Source organism: Micromesistius poutassou, assembly GCF_964030765.1.
Source record: "Micromesistius poutassou genome assembly, chromosome: 16".
NCBI lineage: Eukaryota > Metazoa > Chordata > Actinopteri > Gadiformes > Gadidae > Micromesistius > Micromesistius poutassou.
In genome coordinates this window covers 4,795,235-4,821,731 of record NC_140286.1, presented here as the reverse complement: position 1 = coordinate 4,821,731, position 26,497 = coordinate 4,795,235, and the positions used below count along the sequence as shown (strand labels likewise).

Sequence of the window (26,497 nt, the reverse complement as noted above, 5' to 3'; positions counted from 1 at the left end):
CTGTGTGCAATAAGTCCAACACAAAATCAACAACATTTGGTTAGTCTTTTGGTTAACTTCCTGGGTGGTGGGGGGGGATGGTAGATTATAACTTTTTCAATATTCATAAAAATAAACAACACCAATACCAATACATCTCTTAGATGTCTCTTCACCCTAACATGAAGAACTGCATAAGGGTATTGCGGTAGAGCAAACCTCCTGCACCTAGCGTGTACTAGCTCGCGGCTTTCCAGTAATTTGTTTTAACCCGTTGTCGTCTACGACTAACCGCTGACACACCAACGGTCAGGGGGGCCATTTTGCCGAAGCCCCTGGGATTTCAGACGGACACAGATGGGTTTTTAGTTCATTGCAAGGCTTGACCTGAGGCCTGGCATGGGACACCGCCGTCCTGTTTGTGGTCGCTTCAAAAGCCTCTGGATTTATGGGATTAGGCAGCGCAGTATATGGACTGACTAGAGAAATTTGGACAGTCTGACACTGTGCTTTGATTGGAATCAAAAATAAAATATAAAGCCCTGCCTCCAGATGAAACACCTCCTCAGTGTGCGCAGGTTAACCCCCTCCCCTTCTCCTCCCTCGACGACATTCATGATAATCAGGTTATCTTAACTTGTACCTGACCTGAATAATCTAAAATTCAATAAAAGACAAAGAATTTGTTTCATTGTCCATTTGTATTTGGCTAGACTACTTGGGTCTTTGTCTCAGTGGATAAAGTTTGAATAGTGTTTCACAACACCACAGTGTCCCAAGCTGAGTGCCACACTCACCATCAACCGCAATCCCACACTCTCTTGTGAATGTACAATAGAAGAACACACATCCACAATAATCACAACCCATTCAGTGGTACACCTCCATACCCCTTACACAACATCCCACAGGCATCCCCAGCCAGGAGGATCTGTCCTCTGTGTGTGTTGTCTGTGATTCGGTCAACCTGTGCGTGCCATGGAGCTTTCAGTCCGTATGAACTCTAACTGGTGTGTGTGTGTGTGTGTGTGTGTGTGTGGACATACATTACATCCTAACCCCAGCTGCTCGCCGCTCCGGGTGGTAAAAAGCCACCGGTGGCTGACAGCGGTGATCAACCACCGGGCCACATGTCAGCCCTACCGTGCAGCCTTTGTCACGCCACACACTCACACACAAACACACATACACACTCATTCACACAACACACCCACTCTGCACTCAACAGGATATACTGTATCTGCTTTGCATGGGATTCCTCTGCATTTATCTTCTCCTGGGGGGGGCTGGATTCATGTAACAATAGGGATAATAATAAGATGATGATGATGATGAGAGCATGTTTTTCATCTCTGTTGGTTCTTCGCATGGAAGGAGAGTGAGGGTATAGGAACCTGCTCTTTTGAATGATGAAAGGCCAAAGTTATATAGAGCATTTTAGCAGGATGCTTAGTAGACTGCAGACATTGGGATACGAACCCTGAACCTTTCAGCTTAAGGCTGAGAGATACTGCACTCAGACACTGCATTCAAATACTGCATTTAAAGAATGCATTTAGAAACTGTATTCAGATACTGCATCCAGAAACTGCATTCAAATACTGCAGTCAGAAACGGCATTCAGATCCTGCATCCAATTCAAGTGCAGATGAAGTGCATTGAGTTACATAATGGCCTGCTGAGAGGGAGAGAGGGGAGAGAGAGAGAGAGAGAGAGAGAGAGAGAGAGAGAGAGAGAGAGAGAGAGAGAGAGAGAGAGAGAGAGAGAGAGAGAGAAAAAGAGAAACAGGCAGAGAGCAAGAGAAAGATAGCAGGAGAGAGGGAGAGAAAGAAAGAGAGCAAGATGGAGAGAGCGAGAGAGATAAACTGAGTCACAGAGAGAAAGAGACAGATACAAAGACATATATAGAGAGATAGCGATAGATAGATAAATAGAAGGAGAGGACACAAACAAACAGAGTGAAAGGGAGAGAGAGAGAGAGAAACTGAGTGACAGAGAGAAAGAGAGATAGAGAGAGAGAGAGAGAGAGAGAGAGAGACATAGGCCCTGTCCCATTTATCCCCCCTTAAAACTTGCACTTGGTTTGGAGTGCCCTTAACAGTAAATCTTCCACTTCGTTTTAAGCCTGCATCGGACCTCACTACGTTTTGAGGGTTGATTATAAGGGCAAAATAGCATTCCCCCTTGCTCCCTACAGTAATGGGACACCCTACCCCTACACAAGAACGTGCAAAATCTAGGGTTAGGGCAAAAATCTAGGGTTAGGGGAGGTATTGGGACGGGGCCTTAGAGACCTAGGTAGAGAGCAAGAGAGAGAGAGAGAGAGAGAGAGAGATCATGACATACCCTGCGTCGTTTCCATAGCCACATATTAAGGCATCCTTGGCTCCTTCAACTTTATAGAAGTTATCTGCAGAGGGGGAAGAAAACCATTTTTACTCTACTTACTCTTACTTTACTCTTACTATCATAATAGTATGAGGACAATAACTAAAGAACAACTGCAAAATGAAGGGAGTTGTTGAAACGTGTTGAAACTTCCACCACCACCACCACCACCACCACCCAGAAGTGGTGGTGGATGATCCCCACGGCTGACCTTCGCTGGTGAGGAAGTCCATGCGGGAGCCCCAGGTGCGGTTGTTGCAGACGAAGGTGTCGTTCACGGACATGGAGGAGTTGAAGCAGTGGGCCAGGCTGCGGACGCACTTCTGCCGCAGGATGCCCATGAAGAGCTGCAGGCCGATGAGGGCGAACACGCTCAGGCAGAACACCGTCAGGATCATCACGTCTGCCAGCTTCTTCACCGACTGGATCAGCGCCCCCACGATGGTCTTCAGGCCTGGGGAGGGAGAGCGTTTAGTGAGTGAAGCACAGACATTGCTCTCTCGCTAAATGAACCATCAATGATTTTGTCTGTGGTAGAACCCTCTCCTCATTCGGGCCTGGGAGGTCTTTGAAACCGCAGTGGCTTTACAGTGAAAACTGACTTGACTTCATTCAACGAGTGAGTGAGTTTAAATCGGGACGTCAAACCCATTGTCAAAGAGGACCAACATGAACCACATGGTTGAATATGACCTACCTGGGATCACAGAGATGGTTTTGAGTGCTCTTAGTACTCTGAAGGTTCTTAATGCAGAAACATTCCCGAGGTCGACAAATTCTGTCAAATATCTGAAAAGGAAATAGACAAAAATCCACAGTTGATGATAGATGTGGTTCACAGATGTGGTCGAAAAACACAATTTAACCAAATTAAGAAAGGAAAAGGATTTGGGTTGATTAATTACCGTTGACATGGACACCAATTTAATTGTTTGTGTCTACGGCAACATTTGTTCTGAACACTGTTCTGACAACGTAGTTCTAATCTAGATTGGCCGTCTTGTTTTCAGTTGGGATGGTTGTCCTTGGAGGATAGAGCATCACATAACAGCTCAACTGTCTAATCCAGCACCTGCATTAGCAGCGTTGGATCATAGCATGCAGTCCCATGATTTCCCTAATAGGCTTATAAGGTCATCTTCATAGCCCCCTATAAACCATCCACGATCAAGGTGAAACCATCACCACATTAAATGCAGCCTGTTAAGAAACCAGTGAGTGAATTATGAAGTATGCAATACATTTTCTATTCACGTGGAATACCGTCAGCCAATCAAGAGACACAACTCAAAGCACCTAGCTAATTATGCAACGCTGCAGATTATCTCTGCACCTCAGTTTTTTAATTGGATAAATAATATGACTTTATGAAGAGGATGTAAACAGCATGTAAACAGCATTTTCTTCTTATCTTATGTCATCTACATTATTATTCACTTTAAAGAACTGTCTTAAAAACATCAGTTGATATTGCTATAATGATCATACAATTCATATTAAACTATAATACTGTGGCTCGTCTGCTTACACAAGATGCCAGGTCAGCACCGTTCAAACACAGATGAGTTTTCCTGTAGCATTATCTAGTATTGTTATAGCATTACCTAATGACTTGTTTCTCTAGTGCTCTTTGATGATACATCAGAGTGCATCATGGGACTTATTGTTTCCAATACTCCTCCCATAATGAGAGGACTCAGGAGATTAGTGCTGTTGTCCTAAATCAACGTAAATATACCATAACCTTAACCTGGAAATCTAGACCCACATCTAGAAAGCTGTAGGGTCTGGCAACGAGTAATGAAAATGGCCCAACTCGAGGCCCCAAACATGCATTTGAAAATATCACTGCACGCAATTGGATAACACTACAACCAATCAGAAGAATACAAGGGGTGAGGTATCCAGACCAGCGGAGCTAACCAATAGATAAGACTTACCGTATCCGATCGGTAAAACAGCAACGCTTTTGGCCAGCCTATATCAGATACACCGATGTGATTGGTAAATGTGCTGGGAGAGGGGCATCGGGGAGGGATTATATTGCTCGTTCCCAGAGAGACTTGCTGTGCAAATTCAAATTGTGCTCTTGCGAGAACTCTGGATTACCAGGGTACCGTAACCTAGGCTACTGAAAACTTTGTTTTGCATGAGAAACCCTGTGGCAATTTCAAACACAAATAATTTCACGATTAATCACTATCATTGCGATGTTGTGATATACATGCCCTGATTGATCAGGTAATACATAATTGACAAAATTGTCACGTGACTTACGCCATGCTGATGACGGAGAAATCCAGCCAGTTCCAGGGGTCTCGGAGGAAGGTGAAGGGTCCGATACAGAACCCCCGAGCCAGGATCTTTATGAGAGACTCAAAGGTGTAGATCCCCGTGAACGTATATCTGGAAAATATCAATGCATGGACAAGGCTGGGTTAGTTGAGAAAATCAACTCAAAACAATGGATGGAAGAGAAACAAACTCAGAGCCAAAGGGAGGTGTGAATAACTTGCAATGATTCATGACTCTGTATATACTCATCTGTATGGTCCATATAACCTAGTCATTACTGACTATAATGACTATATTTCCAATGTCACATATAACTGCCATTTGACAAGTGCTTCACATTATTCAAACTTGAATCGGCCATGTTCAAGATGACATTCGGTGAAGATAGCATGCAGTTTACATGCTAAGAGTAACATGCTAGGATATGATGTATGATGATGATTGTGGCAACACCTTCACCTTGCATCTCAATGGAATGTCTCATGAAATATGTTGAATGAATCAAAATGGCGTCATCCCACATGCTCTTTTCACGTGGAGATGCAGCATTCCAAGACACGTCGACGTCACACCATGCTGTACTTACTGGAGTGACTAATCGCTCCCCAACCACCACTGACAAAGCATTAGGACACATGTAGTAGCACAGTGTGAATTCCTTCACTATAGAAGCACTGTGCATTGTTACTAAGTAATCATTCATTTAGCAGACAGTTCTCCCTAAAGTTACAACCTTACAGTGAATATATACACAGATATTTGTTATTGAGTAGCCTCTAGGGGTTATGCATTTGTTAAATGGCTAATTACTTGGTCATTTAGCAGACACTTTTCCCATAAATTACATCCTTACAGTGAATAGATACACAGATATTTGTAATTGAGGAGCAGGTAGGGGTTTGGCATCTGAAGGTAGAACGCAGACATTGGGTCTGGAGCCCAGAACCTTATGCCTGGGAGACATACACCCTAAGCACTGGACAATCCTTAAGTACGTACGTACGTGTATGGGGATTAGAAAGTGTTTACTCACTCTATATACTTGGTCCATGGGGCCGGGTCTGACAGAGCCATGAAACAACAGTTGGTCAGAATGGTGCACATAATGAAGAGGCTGAATAATGTGAGGAAAAGCGTTAAGGAAAGTGTCAATGCAAAGCATTACCGACCATGGTAAACAGGCAACCCACAAGGTAAAAAAATACATTTACTATCAGCCTCTAACCCTCACAAAAGGAGAAGCAGCTCGATGTTTAATAAAATAATCCTATCAATATGAAAAGGATGCTACAATGAAAGGGTTACAATGGGATGGTTGAGTGCCAAAGGTATTATAGAACTAGACTAAACTGAGATTTACAAACATACTCAGATGCATGACAGAAGATTTCAGCCTGAGAGTGAATGTTGACAGTGATATTATTAAATAAATCTGATGGGTAGACGAACAAATGTGTCAGAAACGTCAGAAGAAAATGAAAAAATAGGATTAGGCTAAGCACATTATCTTCACTCACAGTACAAAACAAATAGTGTTATCGAATCATCGGTGAAAGAGGGTGCCCACTTGATAACCCCAATGACATGCTGCATACTGCATACTGCTGTTAGATGGGCCATTTGTCTAGTGTTTTTCACCATTGGTTGGTAGCTTAGTGGCCAGTGTGCTTGCAAGGTTAGTTTGGGCAGGGGCTTCTATGTGTTTTCCTTGGATTTTGGCACAGGGGATTATAACATCTAATCCTGTGTATTAATGAAATACTGTATGCCGTGGTTGGTCATTGTGAGCAATCCAACTAATTGATTTGTGAATGTCGCTTAAGTCAATATATAGGTCAAGGAATAACAAGAAAGAGGGAATTTTCTTGTAAATTGCTAAGTCTGCATTCATCTCTATTTATTTATTTGAAATATATATTTTTATACTTTTTATTAATCCCCATAGGGAAATTTATCCTCTGCATATAACCCATCATATGCTGGGAGCTAAGAAGCCTCACAGGGCAGTATCCTTTATGTATTCATTTAATACATTTTTACTTATCATTGCTTATTTGCAACACATGATACTTTGAATAATGATCGATATACAGTTATCTATATATCTATATATCTACAGTATAAAAAGAGTTTCCTTTTCCATTTTTCTGAGGTGCACAATGTCAACCTCAACATCAGCACATCAATGAGGTCACATCCTGTCCGGCCACAGGAAGTCTTAGCGGCTAATGATACAGACATGACATTTTAATCGCCTGAAGAAAGCCCATTGGGCTAGCGTAGAGATAGTGACAGCTCAGAAAATCCCAGAGGTAGAGGAGGAGATGCGACTGGAAAGAGATGGTTTCCCTGGCCCCGTCTGTGAAATGGACCGCTCGGCTCTGTCTGAGGACCTAATAGAGAGTAGCCGACGCCACAGCATGCATAATGTCATGATCTCCTTTGCTCTTATTTCATTGCAGAGATTAAAGACGGATATCAGGGGATTGGGTTTCGCGATGCTCTGGCAGAGGAACGTTACAAAGCTGTTTCTATAAAAATGGGACTATGGCAAAATCCAACAGATCTATAAGGGGGTGGGGGTGGGGGGGGGGTAAAGTAAGTGGATAATAATTACTGCTGAATTGGGACTGTCTGGCTGAGGCAGTTAACTGTTGACTGGAATATGTTTGAAACTTCCCTCAGGAGTTTATATAAAATGCATAAAGTAAATTAAATATTCAAACAGAGTTCCCTGGCATACAATTGATTGTTTCTTTCTGGTAGGCTGAACAACATAAAAGAACAATTCAAAGGGACTTTCAGTGAATTCGGATTCATGTCATTAAGGAGCATGTAGGGATTGGGGCACCTTGCTCATAGCCCCTTACAGGTAGAGGTACTCTTGATATTGGTTATATGGTTGAATCCTAGAAACTTTAGGCTGTGAGAGACTAGACAGATAATATCAATTCATCTACATCCTATATAACCGTCCTATAGCACCATCCCCAGCTTATCTCCTGAAACTCTGCTCCCTCATCATTAGTGTAATCTCCCTCAAGCCTCAGAAACTCTGTAGCGCTGCTATTACATTATCCATAATTACATTAACATGTCTCTTCGTCCTCGCAAAACAAATATCAGGGAGCCCATACCGACAAAGGATACTGGGATCCTATAGCTACTCTGCACTGTCCAGTTGTTTGTTTTTGGAAACTTTGCCTGTAAAGGTACATTTTTCAAAATGTTAATACTCCGCTATTGAGTGTTTGCTTTAATTGTTCACAGTCTCACTCGAGTTAAGTGGCTTTGGTTCAAAGTGAGTGCTTAGCAACTAAATGTGAACGTAAAGGTAAAGGAAATCCAACCTGCCGTGGATTGAGTCCAAACAAAAAAGCAACCATCATTTCACATAGCACAAAGTATATGCCTTTAACACTTACACTACAATTCACACATGCACTTGTCCCTGGATCACACAAAAGATGGGAGACCAACACACTAGAGATGCGTGGATGGGCTATTATTTAATCCGCAACCGCATCACAAAACGCATCATCCGTCTGCCATCCATCCGCACAAACGTTTTTGATGAATATTCAAAACCGCACCCGCCCGCCGGTTGTTTGGGTTATATATTTTTAATATATTTTTAATTTGATTGGTTAAACCGCCACCCGCCCGAATTTAATTAAAATATTATTTTTTGTCACGTCAGCCGCCCAATCCGCAGTTTGGCCGCGGAGTACGAGGCTGCGACCGCCAACCGCGCATCTCTACAACACACACACACACACACACACACACACACACACACACACACACTCTCTCTCACGGGCCTGTTCCTGTGTAAGGATATGAGTGGACCAGGACCCGGATGGCGATGGCCCGGATGCAGTGGAACGGGGTGAATATGTAGAGGGCTGACGTGGCACTGAAGCGGAAGATGGCCTTCCCTTTGTTGAGCACTACAAAAGTCTGCAAGGGAAACAAAAACAGAGGAACATAGTACTCATCATTATTGATCTTTAAATCACACGATTTGGGATACAATTTGGGTTCTCAGAAGGGACTTTGTATCCAACTCCTAACTGCTGACTCAACAGAAGATCTTTAAATCTACTGGGTTGATATTCAAATGTGTTAAACATCCTTGTGTTATGCATTCAAAACACTATTCTAAAGAGTCCTGCTTAGGGTCATCATGTTGTCGTACACGGTAATATAAGGTACAGTATTATCCTTTCAAAACTCATACTTTGATCGGGTAAAGTATAAGGGAACCCCCATTTTCACCTCAAATTCAAAAACTACGAGATGGAAAAATACGCGTTTTGGACAGAGTTCGAGGAAGGAGGGAGGAGTTGGTTATCCCAATGGTTACGGCCGACATTGACTTTGTGAAACTTCTTTTTAAAGCTAGTACGAGTCATTAGTATGAGCCTTATTGTGTATGAAATGCGGCGTTACACTTAGTGTCCAAGAAGCTTAAGCCTCTTTCAAACGCAGACATTAAAGTCTACCGCTGCCCAGACGGAGCTCCACACATCCACACACACCTCGTCGCATGTGTCCCTTTGTCCGATTTCAAAGAGTATACTTTAGGACTTGACATGAAAAGAACATCCTTTGAATTATCAGAAGACTGGTTGACAGAGACTGAAAAAAAACATATTTTTTCCTTAATTATGGTCTTATTTTAATCAGAGTGATAAATAGCATATATTACTATGTTGACGATAGTATATTAATTAGTACAACTTTAAAATATATATATACATGGATATGGCCATTGATTTTGGTTTCATTGCCTCTTAAAGGGCAGATCTTATAACAACAAATGATGCTGAAGACATTACGGTCCAGCGCCATGGCTTCCTGGCACCACTAAGAACGCATTAGACTTTTACAAGCGAGCAAGGTGATTGGCTAATGGCGAGACCTGGCTATTCGTGGTCACGACGGAAGCCGCCAGTTCAGAGTGGAGTTGCTCCAGATGTGGCGACGGCATTTAGTTAAATATCAACCAACCTCGGGATAATCCTTCAGTAGAAGCGGCACACCACATGCCAAAACAAAGAGGAGACGGCAGAGAGATAGAGAGAACAGCGACCACCACCGCAGCCCTCACTTTACATTGCCAGCTAATAGGTCTGAAGATGGGGTGCATTCACACCCCCTCAACCCCTCCACACAATCCTCTGTTCAGCAACTAGTTCATAGCTCCCACTATTTACTAACAAGATGATAGATAGACTTGTAAAGTCATTTAAATGGGTCGATGTTGATCCGTTATAAAAAAAAAACAACGATGATATTGCGCAATACAAAGTGGGCTTCAAATGTTGTCATTGGTTTCCGTAGTTCAGGTTACCGGATATTGCAGTTAGAAATACGGCTTAAATTATACATTCAATGACGCACTTCTGTAAAAGTATGTCACGCCATCAAATCTGACACAGTAGAAAAGGGTACAATTCTCAAAAGTCCCTAATGTTGTATAATGTTGAACACTTTCTCTCACTCATCCAACACCAACTTTCTTCAATTCCTACATGTTCGGCAACCACAAGGACCATTTGATCAAACATGGAGCTAAACACAACCCCACTACTCTACCAACTACATCTCTCCTGCTTAAGCCTTCCAAACATGACCCCTCCAACTAACACATACACAAACATCGACGCACACTCCTATACTCTCTGAACTTCAAAGATCAGACCGAACAAGCACAAAGACACTTACACAGACACACCCCAACATCCACCCTCACCCTCCCTCACCCCACTCTCCCGTACACCCCCCTTCCGGTTCTCACCCTCTGGTTCTGGAAGTAGTATGGGTCGATGTCCTCCAGCGGCACCCCCACCAGCGCCGAGGGGGGGTCCCCGTAGATGCGGGGCAGCTGCTTGCCGGCCTCCAGGTCGGGCCGGGGCCTGGGGGGCTCCACGTTGCCCAGGTCCTCCTTGTAGTCCCTGGTGCTCCGGGAGTGCTCCTCGGAGATCCGCTGCTGGAGGGCGGCCAGGGACTGGCGGGTGAAGCGCCGCACGCCATCAGGACCTGTTGGTAACAATATGGCTGCCATCTTCTCATCCTGATGCCCCGTGCGACCACAAGTTACTCACCGCTGCTGGGAAGGGGAGACGGAGGAGAAGCCAGGTTAGGTGGGAGTGAAGGAGAGAGAGAGAGCGAGAGAGAGAGAGAGAGAGAGAGAGAGAGAGAGAGAGAGAGAGAGAGAGAGAGAGAGAGAGAGAGAGAGAGAGAGCTTTTCCGTTTTGTATTCCATACTTGATTAATCATCAAAAAAAAAACGGTGGTCAGGCAGGTAGCCACTAGGCCCAATAGAAAGATGCTGTGCACATAGGTAGTTGGTGTAAACAGGTGGCTAGCTCAATATCACAACACTGGACTTGTATGTTGACTACCCTTGTCAGAGAAGGAGGTCCCCTGTCCATACTGTGGACAGAGAGAAGGGTTGAGTTCCCTCATGCTGACCAATGGCAGTTTGTTGTTTTTCAACTGTCTCTGAAAAAACGACATGACGCCTATTCCCCCCCCGTTTAAAAGAATTAAACCCCTGACTCTTGTTCCGGGCCAACTCTTTGGACTGGTGATCTTTTGATTTGAGCCTTATAAGTGAACTGGATGACATCCTGTGGACTGTACCAGTCCTGTCACTTCCTGTCCTGATATGTCACTTCCTGTCCTGATATGTCACGTCCGGTGTCTTCCTTTCCTGATATGTCACTTCCTGCCCTGATATCTCTCCTGATATGTCGCATCCGTACACTTCCTATCCTGATATGTCTCTTCATGTAATGATATGTCACTTCCTGTCCTGATCTGTCTCTTCCTGTCCAGATTGCTTATCGCCCATCTGGCCAGACGCAGGTCATCGGCTTTCACTTGATCTCTCACCAAGGTTGAACCCAGCTCCACTCGGGCTCCTACAAACAGAAGCCAGATGCTGACTATCACCAGAAATATGTAACATTCACAAAGCCACAAAGTAGATAGAGTGGGCTTATAATGGGTGTCTTTGATGGATGCGTCCACAAGACTTCATTACTGTCCACTGGCTCGACCAACACATTTAAAATAGTGCACACTGATTGGGTTGAAATGATTCACGCTTGTGTTGGTTGACAATACTGAGAAGAATAGGATTTCGCTACATACATTCCCATAACTGTTCCTAAAATCCTCCATTGGCCATAACACATGTATTCATTCAAATCAAGGTATTGAGAACATTATACAGATATACATTTACAACATGAACACACATACTAAAGCTAAATATCATGCAGTAACATCAAGTTTGTGGTCTCTCAAATCTCAATCTTCAAATGTGACTCCTCAGCAGAAAAGTCAGCAGTGTTTCTATACTATATACGTATTTGGGTCAGGACGTTATTAATCTACATTAAAATGGACGGAGAGCATGTTTGCCAATGGGTGCTGTTTTTTGATTTGCAAGCCGGCTTAGGGGGGTTGGGGTGAGGTAGGGTGGGGTGAGGTGGGGTGAGAAGAATTAGAAAGAGCGGGGCGAATAGCATCTCTCAACTGAATTAATATTAATTCCCATTTATGGCCAGATGTGATACGATCATCATCACTGCAATAATTATAATAATTGGATTCAATGTGGAGGAGCCTGATGCCCACACACACACACACACACACACACACACACACACACACACAGACAGACACACACACACACACACACACACACACATTTGCACACACGCAGACACACACAAGTGTACCCACACACACACACACACACACACACACACACACACACACACACACACACATGCACACCCACACACACACAATTTCAAACTGGAATAGTAGATTAGGGGACGATGCTCAACTTTTCATTGAGACTAAAGGGCTGATTATGGTTCCACGTTCACGCAACCCAATGACCACGCAGACGCTTCAATGCAGTTGTGAACCTTTATGGTTCTGCATCGGGTTTTAGTGAGCGGACAAATCAAAACCCTTGCGGCTGCGTCGTCACAAAGGAAGGTTACAATTTTTGGGAGGCGCACGTCAGGCCCTTGCGGTGGATGCAAGGAGGGTCCACAAAGACGTAAGGGGTCTATAACCCCCTTGCCTTGCGTGAACGTGGGACCATAATCAGCCCTTTAGCCAAGTCAGATGACCCCAGTGTGACCTATGAGCTCTTCTCACTGTCCCGACCCCTTGGATTGTAATAGGGCAATGTGGAGTTCACAGAGGAGTCAAATCCCATTGAATGACAGGGGGAATCCCTCTTTATGTTTGATGGTGAGGCTACAGCAACACACAACCAACATGAGCCCATTTTCAAGCTACAAAACACTGTATAGCTCAGCTCAACATGGCCCTGTAGCTTAGCCCCCATGCATGCACTGAGGCGGTGGGGTGACTCTTTGGATAAAAGCATCCACCAAATGGCATATATTAACCGCCTTAATGAAATGCTTCTAGTTAGAAGCATCACCTTTAGTTTACAGTAGTAGTTAGTAACAGTAATATATGTAGGAGGGTGTGTGGATGATGTCTGGTTTAAGCAGCCTAACCTGGCCCGAGTCAGACTGATTGGAATCTGGGGCTGGCTGAGGCTGCTTCAACAGCCATCATCCAGACACACTCCCAAAATAAGATTTCAATGTTCAAATTATGCATACAGTTTTAACATTTTGTATGAATCTTGCAGAATGAGATCCAATGAGTTAGGGTGGGTATATGTTCAAAGTAGGCGGTATGTTATTTACTTACTGACTCTATCAGGAGGGATATACGGACACGAGTGAGACAGTACAGACCCAGCTGCCAAATGTAAAACCAAGGGATAATCCTGACTTTTTTGACCCTTTCAATGGGGATTCCCATGGTGTGGTTGTGATGAATATTCATTAGTAGCCTACTGTCAAAATCTATTATATTATTATTAAAATTCACATCTTAAGTCACGTTTTGATAACACAAGATAAAATAAGATGTCCTACTTTAATTATCCCTGATGGGACAATAGGGGCCTACTATGATGTATTTTAGTCGTAAGATGTATGAGTATGATTTATAAGTGTGTGGCTCAAGAAGAAGTCTTCTTGACTTTGAGGATGCTGATCAGACTGTGAGAAGTCAAGGCTTATGTTTAATCTGAGCCCAGAGGGGCTTATTATTCCACGGAGAGGGAGGTTGTTGCCGTCACACACACACGCACGCACGCACGCGCACACACACACACACACACACACACACACACACACACACACACACACACACACACACACACACATACACACACACACACACACACACACATACACACACACACACACACACACACACACACACAGCACTGTATCCTGATGCAAGGTGTGCACCGACGTGACGATGGCCTATTTTTTGTTTAAAAAAACGCCCTGACACAAAAAGCTTTTATTGTGATTACTGTATAGCCTAGGGCAGCTGTGTTGTGACATAATGCATAGGGAAACCACCATGTTGCACGCGTGCCAAGGTGATGAGCTCAACAAAATATGACATTGAAGTCAAGGGCCAGTTAGTTTGCCTGCTTTTGTTTAGTTTTTCCAATCTTAGACATTGACTTAAGGTGACTTTGTATTGTTAGAATGTTGTCAGCTAATTATTGATCACCAAACATCTAAATAAATAATAAAGAAATAAAGAATTGTAATGAGGTAGCCCTACCCTACAGAAATTCAGATTTAACGTTGTAAATTGGACAGTCATAGGGAAGCTGCGAAGAAACATGCATTTCAGAGCTCATGGTCCTACTTATTGCAAAGAAATGTCCATTTGAATGTATTAATGTAAAGAACTAAGTCCGATTTGGCCAGTGGGATAACATGAGAACGACCAAAACGATCCAGAATAGGCCCCAGTAATCTTTCACTTGTCACTGATGTGCGGAATATTTATTTTTATTGCGTGATTAAGTCCAATAGCAACTCATAGGGCTAACTCATATAAGACCTACAGACCTGAAGGATGCATTTAGTAGAGGCTGCTGAAAAACGGCCCAATCTTGAATTTTCCCCTACACACAAACATTAGGTCTGTAGGCCACACTATGTCCCTCGATTCTTTGATTTGGGTTTTAATGGTAGCCAACAATGTGCTGCCATTTTTTCTTAATTAATAAAAAAAAATGCCTCACTGCTTTGTCTTACTCACTATCCCCCTCTAACCCGTCGTGTGCGAACGCAAATAGAACAGAAAAATAGCATGAGCGCTGAAAAAAACAACATTGAAATACTGACAAATATACTCACATGTAAAACTCTGATGGTAACGGCGCAGCTTCCAGAATTAGGTGGGGATTGCAGTAGAAGTAAGTGCCAAATCCAGAGCGCAAAACCCATCATTTCCCTCAAGCAAGTGAGTAACGAAGCAGTTATATCGAGACTAATTCAGATTTTCCAGTCAATTGTCTTCTAGACCAGCTGAATTACCTTACGTTGGACATTTGAACGCGGGCAGAGGTGTTGCAGGTGCACAAGCCATTAACCGTCACTTGAGGAAAACCCTTTCCCGCCATTCGAATCGTTTGTTCTTTATTAGATTAGATTAGATTATTCCTGTTAGACGACGGGTCCGAAGTTGTTTAACTCTTTAAAAAAAATGGGTGCGCAACAGAATTTGTAGCGCTTTCTTTCTACAGTTGCGCAGCCAGGAAGCAAGAAGTGTCGCGCGTGCCGGTGGCAGCTCGTGCGCACTGCTGTCCGTCATGTGGAGCTGGGAGGGAGGGCTGGTGGAGCGACAGGGCATCAATGGAATTAGACAACTTGGATTATTTTTTTAAACTTTTCAAAATAAAAATTGCAAATCAATGTTATTCTCAAACGTACGTTTGACATGCTACGTGTTACCCAAGATAACGTTTTATTATTATTATTATTATTATTATTATTATTATTTTTTTTTTTTTACTGTTTTATTGTTTTCAGATATGGATATTTTTTTGTTTTTGACAAATCATTTTGCCCATTCCCTCTGACGAGATGGCATACGGTCTACCGTGGTATACCAATAGGTTTTGTGCTTTATATAATTTGAGACAGTAGCCTGCTCTTATTTTACTCAGAGGGCTGACAAAACAACTGGATTCATGGGCAACTATAACCGACCGTTTCTTTCTGTTGTGTTGCCTTCTCGCCCCATCTGCTGGTGTAAATAGTTCAGTTAACTTTTTTGAAATTGACAAACCAATAGCTCTTATATAAACAGTATAGTGTTTGCGTGCCAAACGGTAATTTGCATCGTATAGATTTTCATGTTTTACAAAATAGGTATTTTGTCTTATTTTTATCAAATTAAAACAAATGATTGTGGAAATAGAATAGCAATTCCAATAAAGGAAATAACAATGTCTCAAGTTAAAAGTATGCAGAGCCCAACCATTGGAAATAATCAAAATGAATCATATTTAGCTCCGGATGAAACGGCCAAGCGCGGAGTCGGAGGAAAGAATAAAACTACAAAACTACATGACCCACACACCTCAAAAGAGTGTTTTCTTTTCTTCCGGATGTACAATCACACGCATTGACTGTCAACATGCAAGATGGCCACCCATCATCGGCAAAATGCTGCTGGGCGGAGAAAAGTACAGGTAAATCATTATTATGTAATCACTGGTCGATGTCTACAAACGACCAGGGAATGACATTTAATCTAAATTCACAAATTGAGGACGCTCGGGGGGCATTGAAAACCCCTCGCAGGAGGCAGTAGGACTGTTGAACCATGACTCCAGCCGGCTAACTTAGCTAGCTTAGCTAACGTTAGTTAGCGTTTTCAACCAATTGTCAATTCTTCACCAAATCCTCGTGTTGTGACTGTGGATCTGGTTGGGGTTAGGTGTGTTTGCGTCAATGATTATTCCTTCATATGAGCGACACATTCATCTTCGGTAAACATTATCGTAATTTAACACTGCAACTGGCTCGGTCTAATTGCTGGATTAATGCACGTCCCACGGCAGTCCTACCATGCAGTTTGCAAGGATGCATTATCATACACTTTAACACGAATGAACAAAACGTGTTGTTCTTTTTTTTCGACAATCTTTGAGTTTTCGTGACTCCTATTCGCGTAAGCATTTACGAAACGCAAAACATCCAATTGTCATTGTAGTTACGGTAATTGAATTCAAACTATGTATTGCCTTATGTTATTGCGTTGATTTCTGTCATTGGGACTCCTCAAACCAACTATCATTATTCTACTGTGTGTTCCAGGTGTCCTATGTCATTAGAGACGAGGTGGAGAAGTATAATCGGAATGGGGTGAATGCGCTACAACTGGACCCTGCGCTCAACAGACTGTTTACGGCTGGGAGGGACTCGATCATCCGAATATGGAGTGTCAACCAGCACAAAGTAAATCATTGTGATCTTTAATGCCCATCATAAATGAAAAAAATAATACAGAAAATATGTTTTTCTCATACTGTAGTTTTGGAGTTATGTATCCATGATTAGATGATGGATAAAGCATTGGTTCTTATTATTTTTCATTGTAGCAGGACCCGTACATTGCCTCTATGGAGCATCATACAGACTGGGTCAACGACATTGTTCTATGCTGCAACGGCAAGACATGTAAGTGTGACCACATGCCGGTCGACCCCAGAGGATCTAATTTTCTTCTGTCATTGGGCTTTCATTTAATCCCGCCTGCCAACGGACTCAACGTTAACACAAAACAACCCTCCACCATCCCCACCCCTTTCCCCAGTGATCTCAGCCTCATCCGACACGACGGTGAAAGTGTGGAACGCGCACAAGGGCTTCTGCATGTCCACGTTACGGACGCACAAGGACTACGTGAAGGCCCTGGCCTACGCCAAGGACAAGGAGTTGGTGGCGTCCGCCGGCCTCGACCGACAGATCTTCCTCTGGGACGTGAACACGCTAACGGCGCTCACGGCCTCCAACAACACAGTCACCAGTATGTCTTCCTGGCACTTGAAACCCCCCGTCGTGGGTGGTCTTGTAGTTTATTGTAATGGACTCTTTGTGATTATCTAAGTGGTTTTGTTGTTTTTCTTCTTCCCGACAGCCTCGTCACTCAGTGGGAACAAAGACTCCATCTACAGCCTGGCGATGAATCAGATGGGCACGGTCATTGTGTCAGGCTCCACAGAAAAGGTAAAGAGCCTCTCGGGTTACCTCATCGGGTTTTGTTCATTGTACCTCATGCATTACATTACGTTATACATGTTGCTGGAGTTGCTGTACGTCTACTCACCTCGTCCTTCTTATCCCTACGGCTGCTCTGCACTCTCTCCGGTTGTTGTAATCAGAAACGTCACTTTTTTTTGTAGTAACTCCAATTTCGTTTGTGTGCTTTGATTGTTCCCTTACTCCTCCTTGATAAAAGCGTCTGCTAAATAAATGACTCAATGTGTATGTGGTTGTTGTTTGTGAAGGTGCTAAGAGTCTGGGACCCTCGTACGTGTGCTAAGCTGATGAAACTGAAGGGTCACACGGACAATGTGAAATCACTGTTGTTGAATCGAGATGGCACTCAGGTGAGTCAGAACACAAGCAAAGATTCACAGAGACAAAGATTATTTAATTCTGAATCTTGATTTTAAACGCTCATTAAAACGTACCGTCTCTGATGTCACTATTATGCACCACCACTAATACAAAACCAGGTCATGCAGACGTTTCGGAAGCTGCTCCAGTTTTGCTCTCTGTATCACTTGTGAGTCACTGTGGGGGGGGGGGGGGGGGGGGGAAGTGTCTGCTAAACGACTCCATGTGATTTGTCCCTGAACCTCCTCCTCCAGTGTCTGTCGGGCAGCTCGGACGGGACCATCCGGCTGTGGTCCCTCGGCCAGCAGCGCTGCATCGCCACCTACCGGGTCCACGACGAGGGCGTGTGGGCCCTGCAGGTCAACGAGGCCTTCACGCACATCTACTCAGGCGGCCGCGACAAGAAGATCTACTGCACCGACCTGCGCAACCCGGACATCCGCGTGCTCATCTGCGAGGAGAAGGCGCCCGTGCTCAAGGTGAGGAGGCCCAAGCGGTCTGGCCGAAGAGCCTCTCGACGTCGTCTTGCCGGTGACCTCGATTGTCTTGAGGTCTTGCGTTGTATTTTGGGCGTCACACGTTGTCATGCACTTGAGGACTTTTATTCTGGATAGTGGTAGAGCAGGATAGACCATAACTCTTAAAGTTATAAAAGGTGTTTGGCTATTGGCGTAAGGTTTGTGGGTTTGAACCCCAGATTTCCGCAGTCTACCTGCAAGCTTCCTTGAGCAAGAGAAATCTGTATTTGTGTTTTGGAAGAAAACTGAATAGTAAATGTTTTGCTGATTCCTATTGGAAGGACTAGCCCTCTGTCTGTGTTTTATTTTATTTTATTTTATTTTATATTTAATTTTTTAAACTTGGTTGTGTGGACCTTGTCATTTTTGTAAATGTAAAGCGGAACAAGGCAGGCCGTTTACTGGTGGGCGTTAACTGCATTAAAGCTCCCCTGGAAATGGGAAACGGGAATGACCTGGCAGATTTATAATGCAGTGTTTTGAATTAGCATGGTTCTTTTGGATGGGTCTTGGTTGTGATCTCAGATGATGTTTGGGTTAATGGAGTATAGTGATGGATCATAATGCTTTTGGTTTATGTTACATTTCTTAAAACGTCTTAGACTGTAGTAGCTGAGTGAATAACACAATTTTTTTCTTTTATTTTTGGTGAGTTATTTGTCAACATTGCTTTTTTTATCAGAATAGTTTAATTTAAAAAAAATTATACACAACTTGCCAATATTGTGTATCCATTTATCTTTAATTCATGGTTATTTTGATTGACGGCTTGGTTTCGTTCCAAGCTCCAGTGGTCAGTCCATCTGCTTCCGCCTCAGATTAACTCTTTCTCTGTCTCCGTCTCTCTCTTTCTGCCCCTGTCCAGATGGAGCTGGACAGATCTGCTGATCCTCCCCCAGCGATTTGGGTGTCCACCACCAAGTCCTCTGTTAACAAATGGGTAGGCCAACGCATGTCACCACCCATATAAGAGAGTCACGTTCGCACCAGTGACCCAGGCTGAACCTAGAGCTAGAAATAGAGGTGTCTGTCTGTGCCAGCACAGCCATAGGCCGTGCATGATAATGGTTTTCCGGGTGTGATTCATTCTACATTTTGAGACCTTGGCGATGACATTGCGCAGTGGGATTACCGTTCCATTGTCTTCATTACCTCCTGTACACCAGTCAGTGGTTTGTCACAGAGGAAATCACCCATGGTGATCATCATGATGATCAATAATGATAACATGTGGGGCATAACCGGTCTCCTTGTGTCCAGTCTCTAAAGGGAATACATAACTTCAGGGCGTCCGGGGAGTACGACAACGACTGCACCACCCCGCTGACGCCGCTGTCTACACAGCCGGAGCAGGTCATCAAGGGTAAGCTCCACTGTTTTCATTCATCCACGGCATTCGATTGCCCAGACACTTTATTCATCCCCAAGGGGAAATGCTGGATGAGTAAGCAGGGATGCTGTGGACTATTAGAGCTTCCCTGTGTGTTTCTGATTCATCCAAAGTCGTTTGGATGAATCAGTCGTTAGTCGTTTGCAATCGTCTCTTAATTCTCGGTTGCATTAGGTTGCAATCTGTCGTTTTGGATGACGTCTTCATCTGCTTCCTGTGTGCATGTTTCTTTGCAGGAGGCGCCAGTATTATCCAGTGTCACATTTTGAACGATAAGAGGCACATACTCACCAAAGACACCAACAACAACGTGGTATTCTGGGACGTGCTCAAGGTATAGTCTGCCTGGCTGCTGCTGTGTGTCTAGTTATATTTAGCTATTTGGCGTCCTTTGCCCTTCCAACATACCCAGGAATCCCTGGATTCCTCTTCCGTGTTTCTTCCCTTGTGTTTGGGGAGTTTTTCCCTTTGCCCTGCAGAGGGGTTAGGGTAGTGTTAGCTCAATGTGAAACCCTTTGAGACTAACTGATTATGTGCTTTACAAATCATCTGGCTTTGACCAGTTCTGGTCAGTTTATGTGTCATGTCTGTGAGTCTGACCGAGGTGTTTGGGTGGGGTCTCTTGTCTTGATGCACTAGGCCTGCAAAGGAGAAGACCTGGGCAAGGTGGAGTTTGACGAGGAGATCAAGAAGCGCTTCAAGATGGTCTACGTGCCAAATTGGTTCTCTGTGGATCTTAAGACTGGGGTAAGCGTCAATACCGCTGGGTCTTGGCTGTCACGCTCTTGGCTACCTGGATGCATGCCACCAATTCATTGTGTGTGTTGGATTCCAGTGATTCAGTACGGTGTCTTGTCTTTTAACAGATGCTCACCATCACGTTGGACGAGAGTGACTGCTTCGCTGCCTGGGTGTCCGCAAAGGATGCAGGGTTTTCAAGCTCCGATGGATCCGACCCAAAATGTACGTCATTGGTTCCTTACTTTATCTCTCCTATATTGTCTCTCTATAGGTATCTCTACACTCACAGTCACCCACTCACTCACTCACACTCCAGCCAGTTATACTCCACATGAGTTCCTCTCTGAGGGCGAGAGAGGGTCAGGCTCTCTGACCGTATAACACATCTGACTGTCGGCTGATCTGTCCAGTTTTTGAGGACAAGGCATTTATTGTGATGTGAAGGGCTAGACACGTGACCTTGACTCGACCTTGGCTTATTGTGAAGCCTGCAGTATCTATTATTAGTCTATTCATACTTTTTCCCTTTTTAAATTATTGTGTGTGTATAGTCTTTGAGTGCTCATGGTGAATATAATTTCATGATTGAATTGTTATGTATTTCTATTTAATGAAATACATAACAATTCAATCATGAAATGTTATTAATTTATATAAAAGGAAATACAATATTCTTTGTGTGCCTGTGTAAAGCTCTCTGAATGGGTTTTTGGTTTTGAGGTGGTACTGTGTATAAACGACCGTGACCTTGTCCTCCAGTGAACCTGGGGGGCCTCCTGCTGCAGGCCCTGCTGGAGTTCTGGCCCCGCACCCACATCAACCCCATGGAGGAGGAGGACAACGAGGTCAACCACGGTACGGAGCCTCCTCTTGGACTTGACTTAAGTGTGTGGTCTGTCAGTCGCCCCCCAGTGGGCTCTGACTCATTCGTTCCAACCCAAACCCTATCAGGCTATGGTTCGCCTTAAACTGTGCAACGTTTGTGAAGGTTTATGGTATATGAGCCTGGGGGTCTCCAGGTGGTCTTATGGCTGTGTTGGCTCTCTCTGACCCCCTCAGTGAACGGAGAGCAGGAGAACCGTGTCCAGAAGGGAAACGGCTACTTCCAGGTGCCCCCGCACACGCCCGTCATCTTCGGAGAGGCAGGGGGGCGGACCCTGTTCAGGTATGGTTGCTCTAGCTCAGTGGTTCTCAAACTTTTTCGGTCACCCCCCACTTTGGACAAGGGGGGATGTTCAAGCCCCACCTGCCCCCATCGCCCCAACACAACGCTAACGAAATACGCCAAGCTTAACATCTCCACATTTATTGAAGTAACATCAAGTTACATCATGTTGTATCTAAATTCTAACTCAATAACGTCAAATAACAGCAAGTTCAACAACAAGAGAAAATAAAAGTGCAGCTGTGTCATGACTTGTACCAAGTTCAGAAAAAGAGAAAATAAAAGTGCCACTTTGCAATCTGTTAAAAAAAAAAAAAGACGAGCAATGCATTTGGCAAGACAGGTGAGCAATTGAACTCATGAGATCTATACCTGCATGAGTGGCTGCAAAGCTGCAAGCTTAAAATGTTCAAATGTAGGCCTATTTCAAATTTAAAAAAAATCATTATTAGTGACACGTCTACAAAATATGCGAGCAGCGCCCCCCCGGCCGAGAAGAGAGCTGGAGTGTCAGCGGACACGCTATGGGACGGGGAGGACTCCAGTGACGAGGCTCAGCATCGGGACGAAGCTGCTGCTCGGTTACAACACCTAAAGACGACTCTGTCGGTGTGTGATCGCGGTGGCGAGAAGCACGGTCGTTCGTTTCCCAATATCGCTCAGATTGACAGATTTATCCTCGCCACCCCTGCTCAGTGCATCCCGCGCAGCAAGAGAGCGAGACTTCTCCGGTGCTGGATCTGATATTCAGGTCGGATGTGGTTTTAAGTTGTGCGGGTATAAGGACGGGTGCGGGTTTGCAACATGAGAGCCGTGCAGGACTCTGCTCTGCTCACCTCTCTCTCCGTCCCGCTCTGCCTCTGGCTCACACACGCTCCCCCCCCCAGCCTCCGCTCTTCCGCTCGCGTCACTTTTTAAAATCCCCTTCAGAGCGAAACATGTATTTGCCACATCTTGCTCCGACTGTTTTTGACTGACTAATTTTAAAATGTTTAGCCACCCTGGCCTACAGGCAGGTTAACGAGCACAGCGACGCGGCGCCCCCGATGTAGAATGACGAGTTGGAGCGCGGCGACAGCACTTATTTTATAGCATGTATATATCTTATAGCGACATTCTGCTTGAAAATACGAGATATGACTTGTGGTCCATATCGCCCAGCCCTACTGTCAAGCTTTCACTCCTACCATAAGAAATGTGGAGTTTTCAGTGAAATTTCCTCCCGTTTGTCGCGCCCCACCTGTCACGTCTCTGTTCCCCACCAGTGGGGCGCGCCCCACACTTTGAGAACCGCTGCTCTAGCTGAATCTGATTGGCTGTCAGGGTATTGCTGTAGCTGTTGTATCAGTGGCTCTGATTGGCTTTTTACAAATGTATGCGCTAACTGTTGGTGGGGAGGTATCTAACGCTCTGCCTATCTTATTACTGATTGGCTGTGTATATATGAATGTGCTGGCTGTCTTTCTTACTGATTTACTATTAGCATCACTTTCTGTTTGATTATCATTAAAGCAAGATGGCTGTTTTGGAAACATCCATGGATGATAAATCAATGTGCCTTTCCTAATGTCTACTATGGAAATGGCAGTGATATATCACTGATAGTTCCTATCGTGGTGTAGCTGACCGAGTATTGTGATGCTGTTGCCATCTGGATGTTGTTGGGCTGGGTTTGTCTTTTGGTCTGGCCTTCCTCCCAGTCCCAGTAACCCTATAGGTCCTGGACATCTGTTTATTGGTTTTGGTGGCACAATGGCTCCTGATCGCTTATATAATATGTACAGAGGTGGACGATGAATGTGTATATTATAATTCACTGGATTCCAAATGAGGACATTATTCCAGAGTTCGTTGACATTTGTATGTCACAATATAACCTACGCTGTTCAATTAGTTTCGGTCTAAAAAACATCTTGGTGTCAAGTTGTTCATTATCATATAGTTATGGTAATAATGTATAGTGATTCTGAAGGCCACGTCATACAAGCACTCTGTTACTGGGGCGACCATCTGTAGCTTTTGATTTGGATGGCATTGCACACGTTATTCATATCCTCAGGCTGGGACCGTTTTGCTGTTTTAATATGCTTGGGTTACTCAGTAGAAGTCCCCGTGGCTCCTTGCCCCTCTAACCATGTGTACCGTCGTGCTGTGCAGGCTGCTGTGCAGAGACTCTGGAGGGGAGACCGAGTCGATGCTGCTCAACGAGACGGTGCCTCAGTGGGTCATAGACATCACCGTAGACGTAAGTCCCCACGGACACTTCACTTGCTTCAGCTCTCCTCATTACTAACTCATGCCCTCGTTCAAGTTATAGGTGTATGTGTTCATTACGATTCATGACTTACTATTATGATTAAGCCTTTATATAAAATTACCATATCACATTAGAACGGTACATTTATTATTGATGATGAATTCCTATTATGATTAATTTCTATGAATGAACCACTACTGGGAGTCCCCATGTAATATGTTCATTTTGTGAGGGTCAATAAGCCTCCTTAATCATTTCACTGACATCAGGCCCTTGTGTTTGGAATGAGCAGGTGCTGTTAGACACTGAACAGGAACAATGTGTTCGAATGTGTGTCGCCCCTCACCTGGTACAAAAATAGATCTAGGAGGCTTGGCTCCCAATTCCATGCCGACGTAAAACAACACATTTACATTCTGTTTGGTACAAGATTAAATGTGGTCTTTGTTTGTTCTTGCATTGTGATAAGATGGATGAACACTTTGAAATCCCCCAGTGTTAAGCCACAATGAAGGCGACATCTTTCACCAGGTTGTATGTATCTTTGTGATGTCTTTTCTATTCATGCGTTTTGTCCTCTTTCTTCTGCAGAAAAATATGCCGAAATTCAACAAAATCCCCTTCTACCTCCAGCCCCACTCATCCTCAGGAGCGAAGACGCTGAAGAAGTGAGTGCTCCCCTGCTGTTTATTACTGGCTCTCTGATAACCAACCGTGTTCACTGCTCGCATGTAGGCCACTTTACCTACTTGATCAAAGAACTGGACTAGATGTTAAAAATAAGTCTTGAGGGGCTGGCTCGGTGACGCAACGCGCTAGTAACGCACTGCAGTGACCCAGGGTCGATTCCGACCTGCCGCCGTCTTCGCGGCCCGGCTCATAAGGGCGAATGACACCCATAACAACTATCGGAAGGGTCGGGTTACACAACTTCAAGGTCAACCTTGAGCCTCCTAACCACGTACAGACGTGTCTCCTGGATCAGTGGTCCCAAGGACTTCAGGCTCAGGCCCTGATCGGTGGCGTCTGCTCTCCTCTGTCCCCTCCCCCAGGGACCGTCTGTCGGCCAGCGACATGCTGCAGGTGAGGAAGGTGATGGAGCACGTGTACGAGAAGATCATCAACCTGGACAACGAGTCGCAGACCACCAGCTCCTCGGCCAATGACAAGCCGGGGGAGCAGGAGAAGGACGAGGACATGGCCATGCTGGCGGAGGAGAAGATAGAGCTCATGTGCCAGGACCATGTGGGTGGTGCCTCCTTCGCCCTCCTCTCCTTCCTTCCTTCCTTCCTTCCTTCCTTCCTTCCTTCCACTCCTCCATCCTTTCTTGTGCTCCTCTCTTCTCCTCGATCTCACTTCTCTTCCATTCCCTCTTAGGTTTGCTTTCTCATCCTCCTCCTTCTTTCTTATATTTTCCTTTCAAATGATGATAATCGCGGTTACTGTCACCTCCTCTTCCTTAAAGGTTTATTTTTGCATTATTTTATGCTTTATTATAGAGCGGAAGGTATGGGAGATAGAGGGGAGGACATGCAGCAAATGACCACTGGGCATGATCTCATCTTCCTTCTTGTTCCTTCTTTTCTGTTAACCTCCTTCAGTGTGCCGTCCCCTTCCCTTCTGTCTTCCCCTTCTGTCTTTTGGTTAGTTTACTCCTTATCGTAACCCTGGCTTACAGTTCACTATGTTTGTCCCGCCTCTTCCAGGTCCTGGACCCCAACATGGACCTGCGAACGGTGAAGCACTTCATCTGGAAGAGCGGCGGGGACTTAACGCTTCACTACCGGCAGAAGTCCACGTGAAGGCAGAATGCAAAAAAAACAAACAAAAACGAAAAACAAAACAAACTTGTCGTCATTTGCCAATCACCACTCACCCTCTGACATATTGTACCTTCAGCCCCATTGTGTGGTCAAGCGTCGCCGTGTCAACGAGGAACCAATGAAATTGAGAGAGGCGGTGGCGCCCCCTTATGTCGTAGGGAAATCTTGCCAGAACAAGCCCGAGCAGACTAGAGGGGGTGGTGGGGGGGGGACCCCTGGAATAGTAAGGTTGTATGATCTGGGGAGGGTCGTCTGCTCTACTGTATGTACAGTTTGAAAGATCGATACCAATGTTTTATTGTGCACCCATTATTATTTTGTACTTAATTCTTTTTGGGTTCTCTTTTCCTTCGGTTTTTCCCATCCCGATTGGCATTTCTGTTTC

At 44.5% G+C, this 26,497-nt stretch overlaps 2 protein-coding genes across 3 annotated transcripts in view; one reads left to right on the top strand and one right to left on the bottom strand.

The window, feature by feature from the left end:
* Positions 1–10,732, bottom strand: part of LOC311361267 (sodium channel protein type 4 subunit alpha-like) — a gene marked incomplete at both ends in the record, with an annotated part of 36,463 nt that extends 25,731 nt beyond the window's left edge. Inside the window, 7 exons of the mRNA XM_084481448.1 lie at positions 2,326–2,389; positions 2,579–2,821; positions 3,065–3,156; positions 4,645–4,773; positions 5,696–5,776; positions 8,480–8,622; positions 10,466–10,732. Coding sequence (XP_084337574.1) covers positions 2,326–2,389; positions 2,579–2,821; positions 3,065–3,156; positions 4,645–4,773; positions 5,696–5,776; positions 8,480–8,622; positions 10,466–10,732 — 1,019 coding nt within the window. The remainder of the gene's footprint in view (positions 1–2,325; positions 2,390–2,578; positions 2,822–3,064; positions 3,157–4,644; positions 4,774–5,695; positions 5,777–8,479; positions 8,623–10,465) is intronic.
* A 5,505-nt stretch (positions 10,733–16,237) lies between these two features.
* Positions 16,238–26,394, top strand: LOC311360660 (WD repeat-containing protein 48; the record flags this gene model as incomplete). Of its 2 annotated transcripts, XM_084480779.1 has the most annotated exons (18): positions 16,238–16,285; positions 16,914–17,054; positions 17,198–17,276; positions 17,413–17,625; positions 17,737–17,825; positions 18,107–18,208; positions 18,473–18,697; positions 19,602–19,676; positions 19,997–20,099; positions 20,363–20,460; positions 20,766–20,873; positions 20,993–21,089; positions 21,627–21,722; positions 21,927–22,032; positions 24,190–24,277; positions 24,881–24,957; positions 25,342–25,534; positions 25,996–26,394. In XM_084480779.1, the coding sequence occupies 18 exons, from the start codon at positions 16,238–16,240 to the stop codon at positions 26,089–26,091; spliced, it is 2,034 nt and encodes a 677-aa protein (XP_084336905.1). In that variant the 3' UTR covers positions 26,092–26,394. The 2 variants fall into 2 exon arrangements, with proteins under 2 accessions (XP_084336905.1, XP_084336906.1); XM_084480780.1 differs by lacking the exon at positions 16,238–16,285 and having other exon boundaries at positions 16,981–17,054; positions 17,201–17,276.
* Between the last annotated feature and the right edge of the window lie 103 nt (positions 26,395–26,497).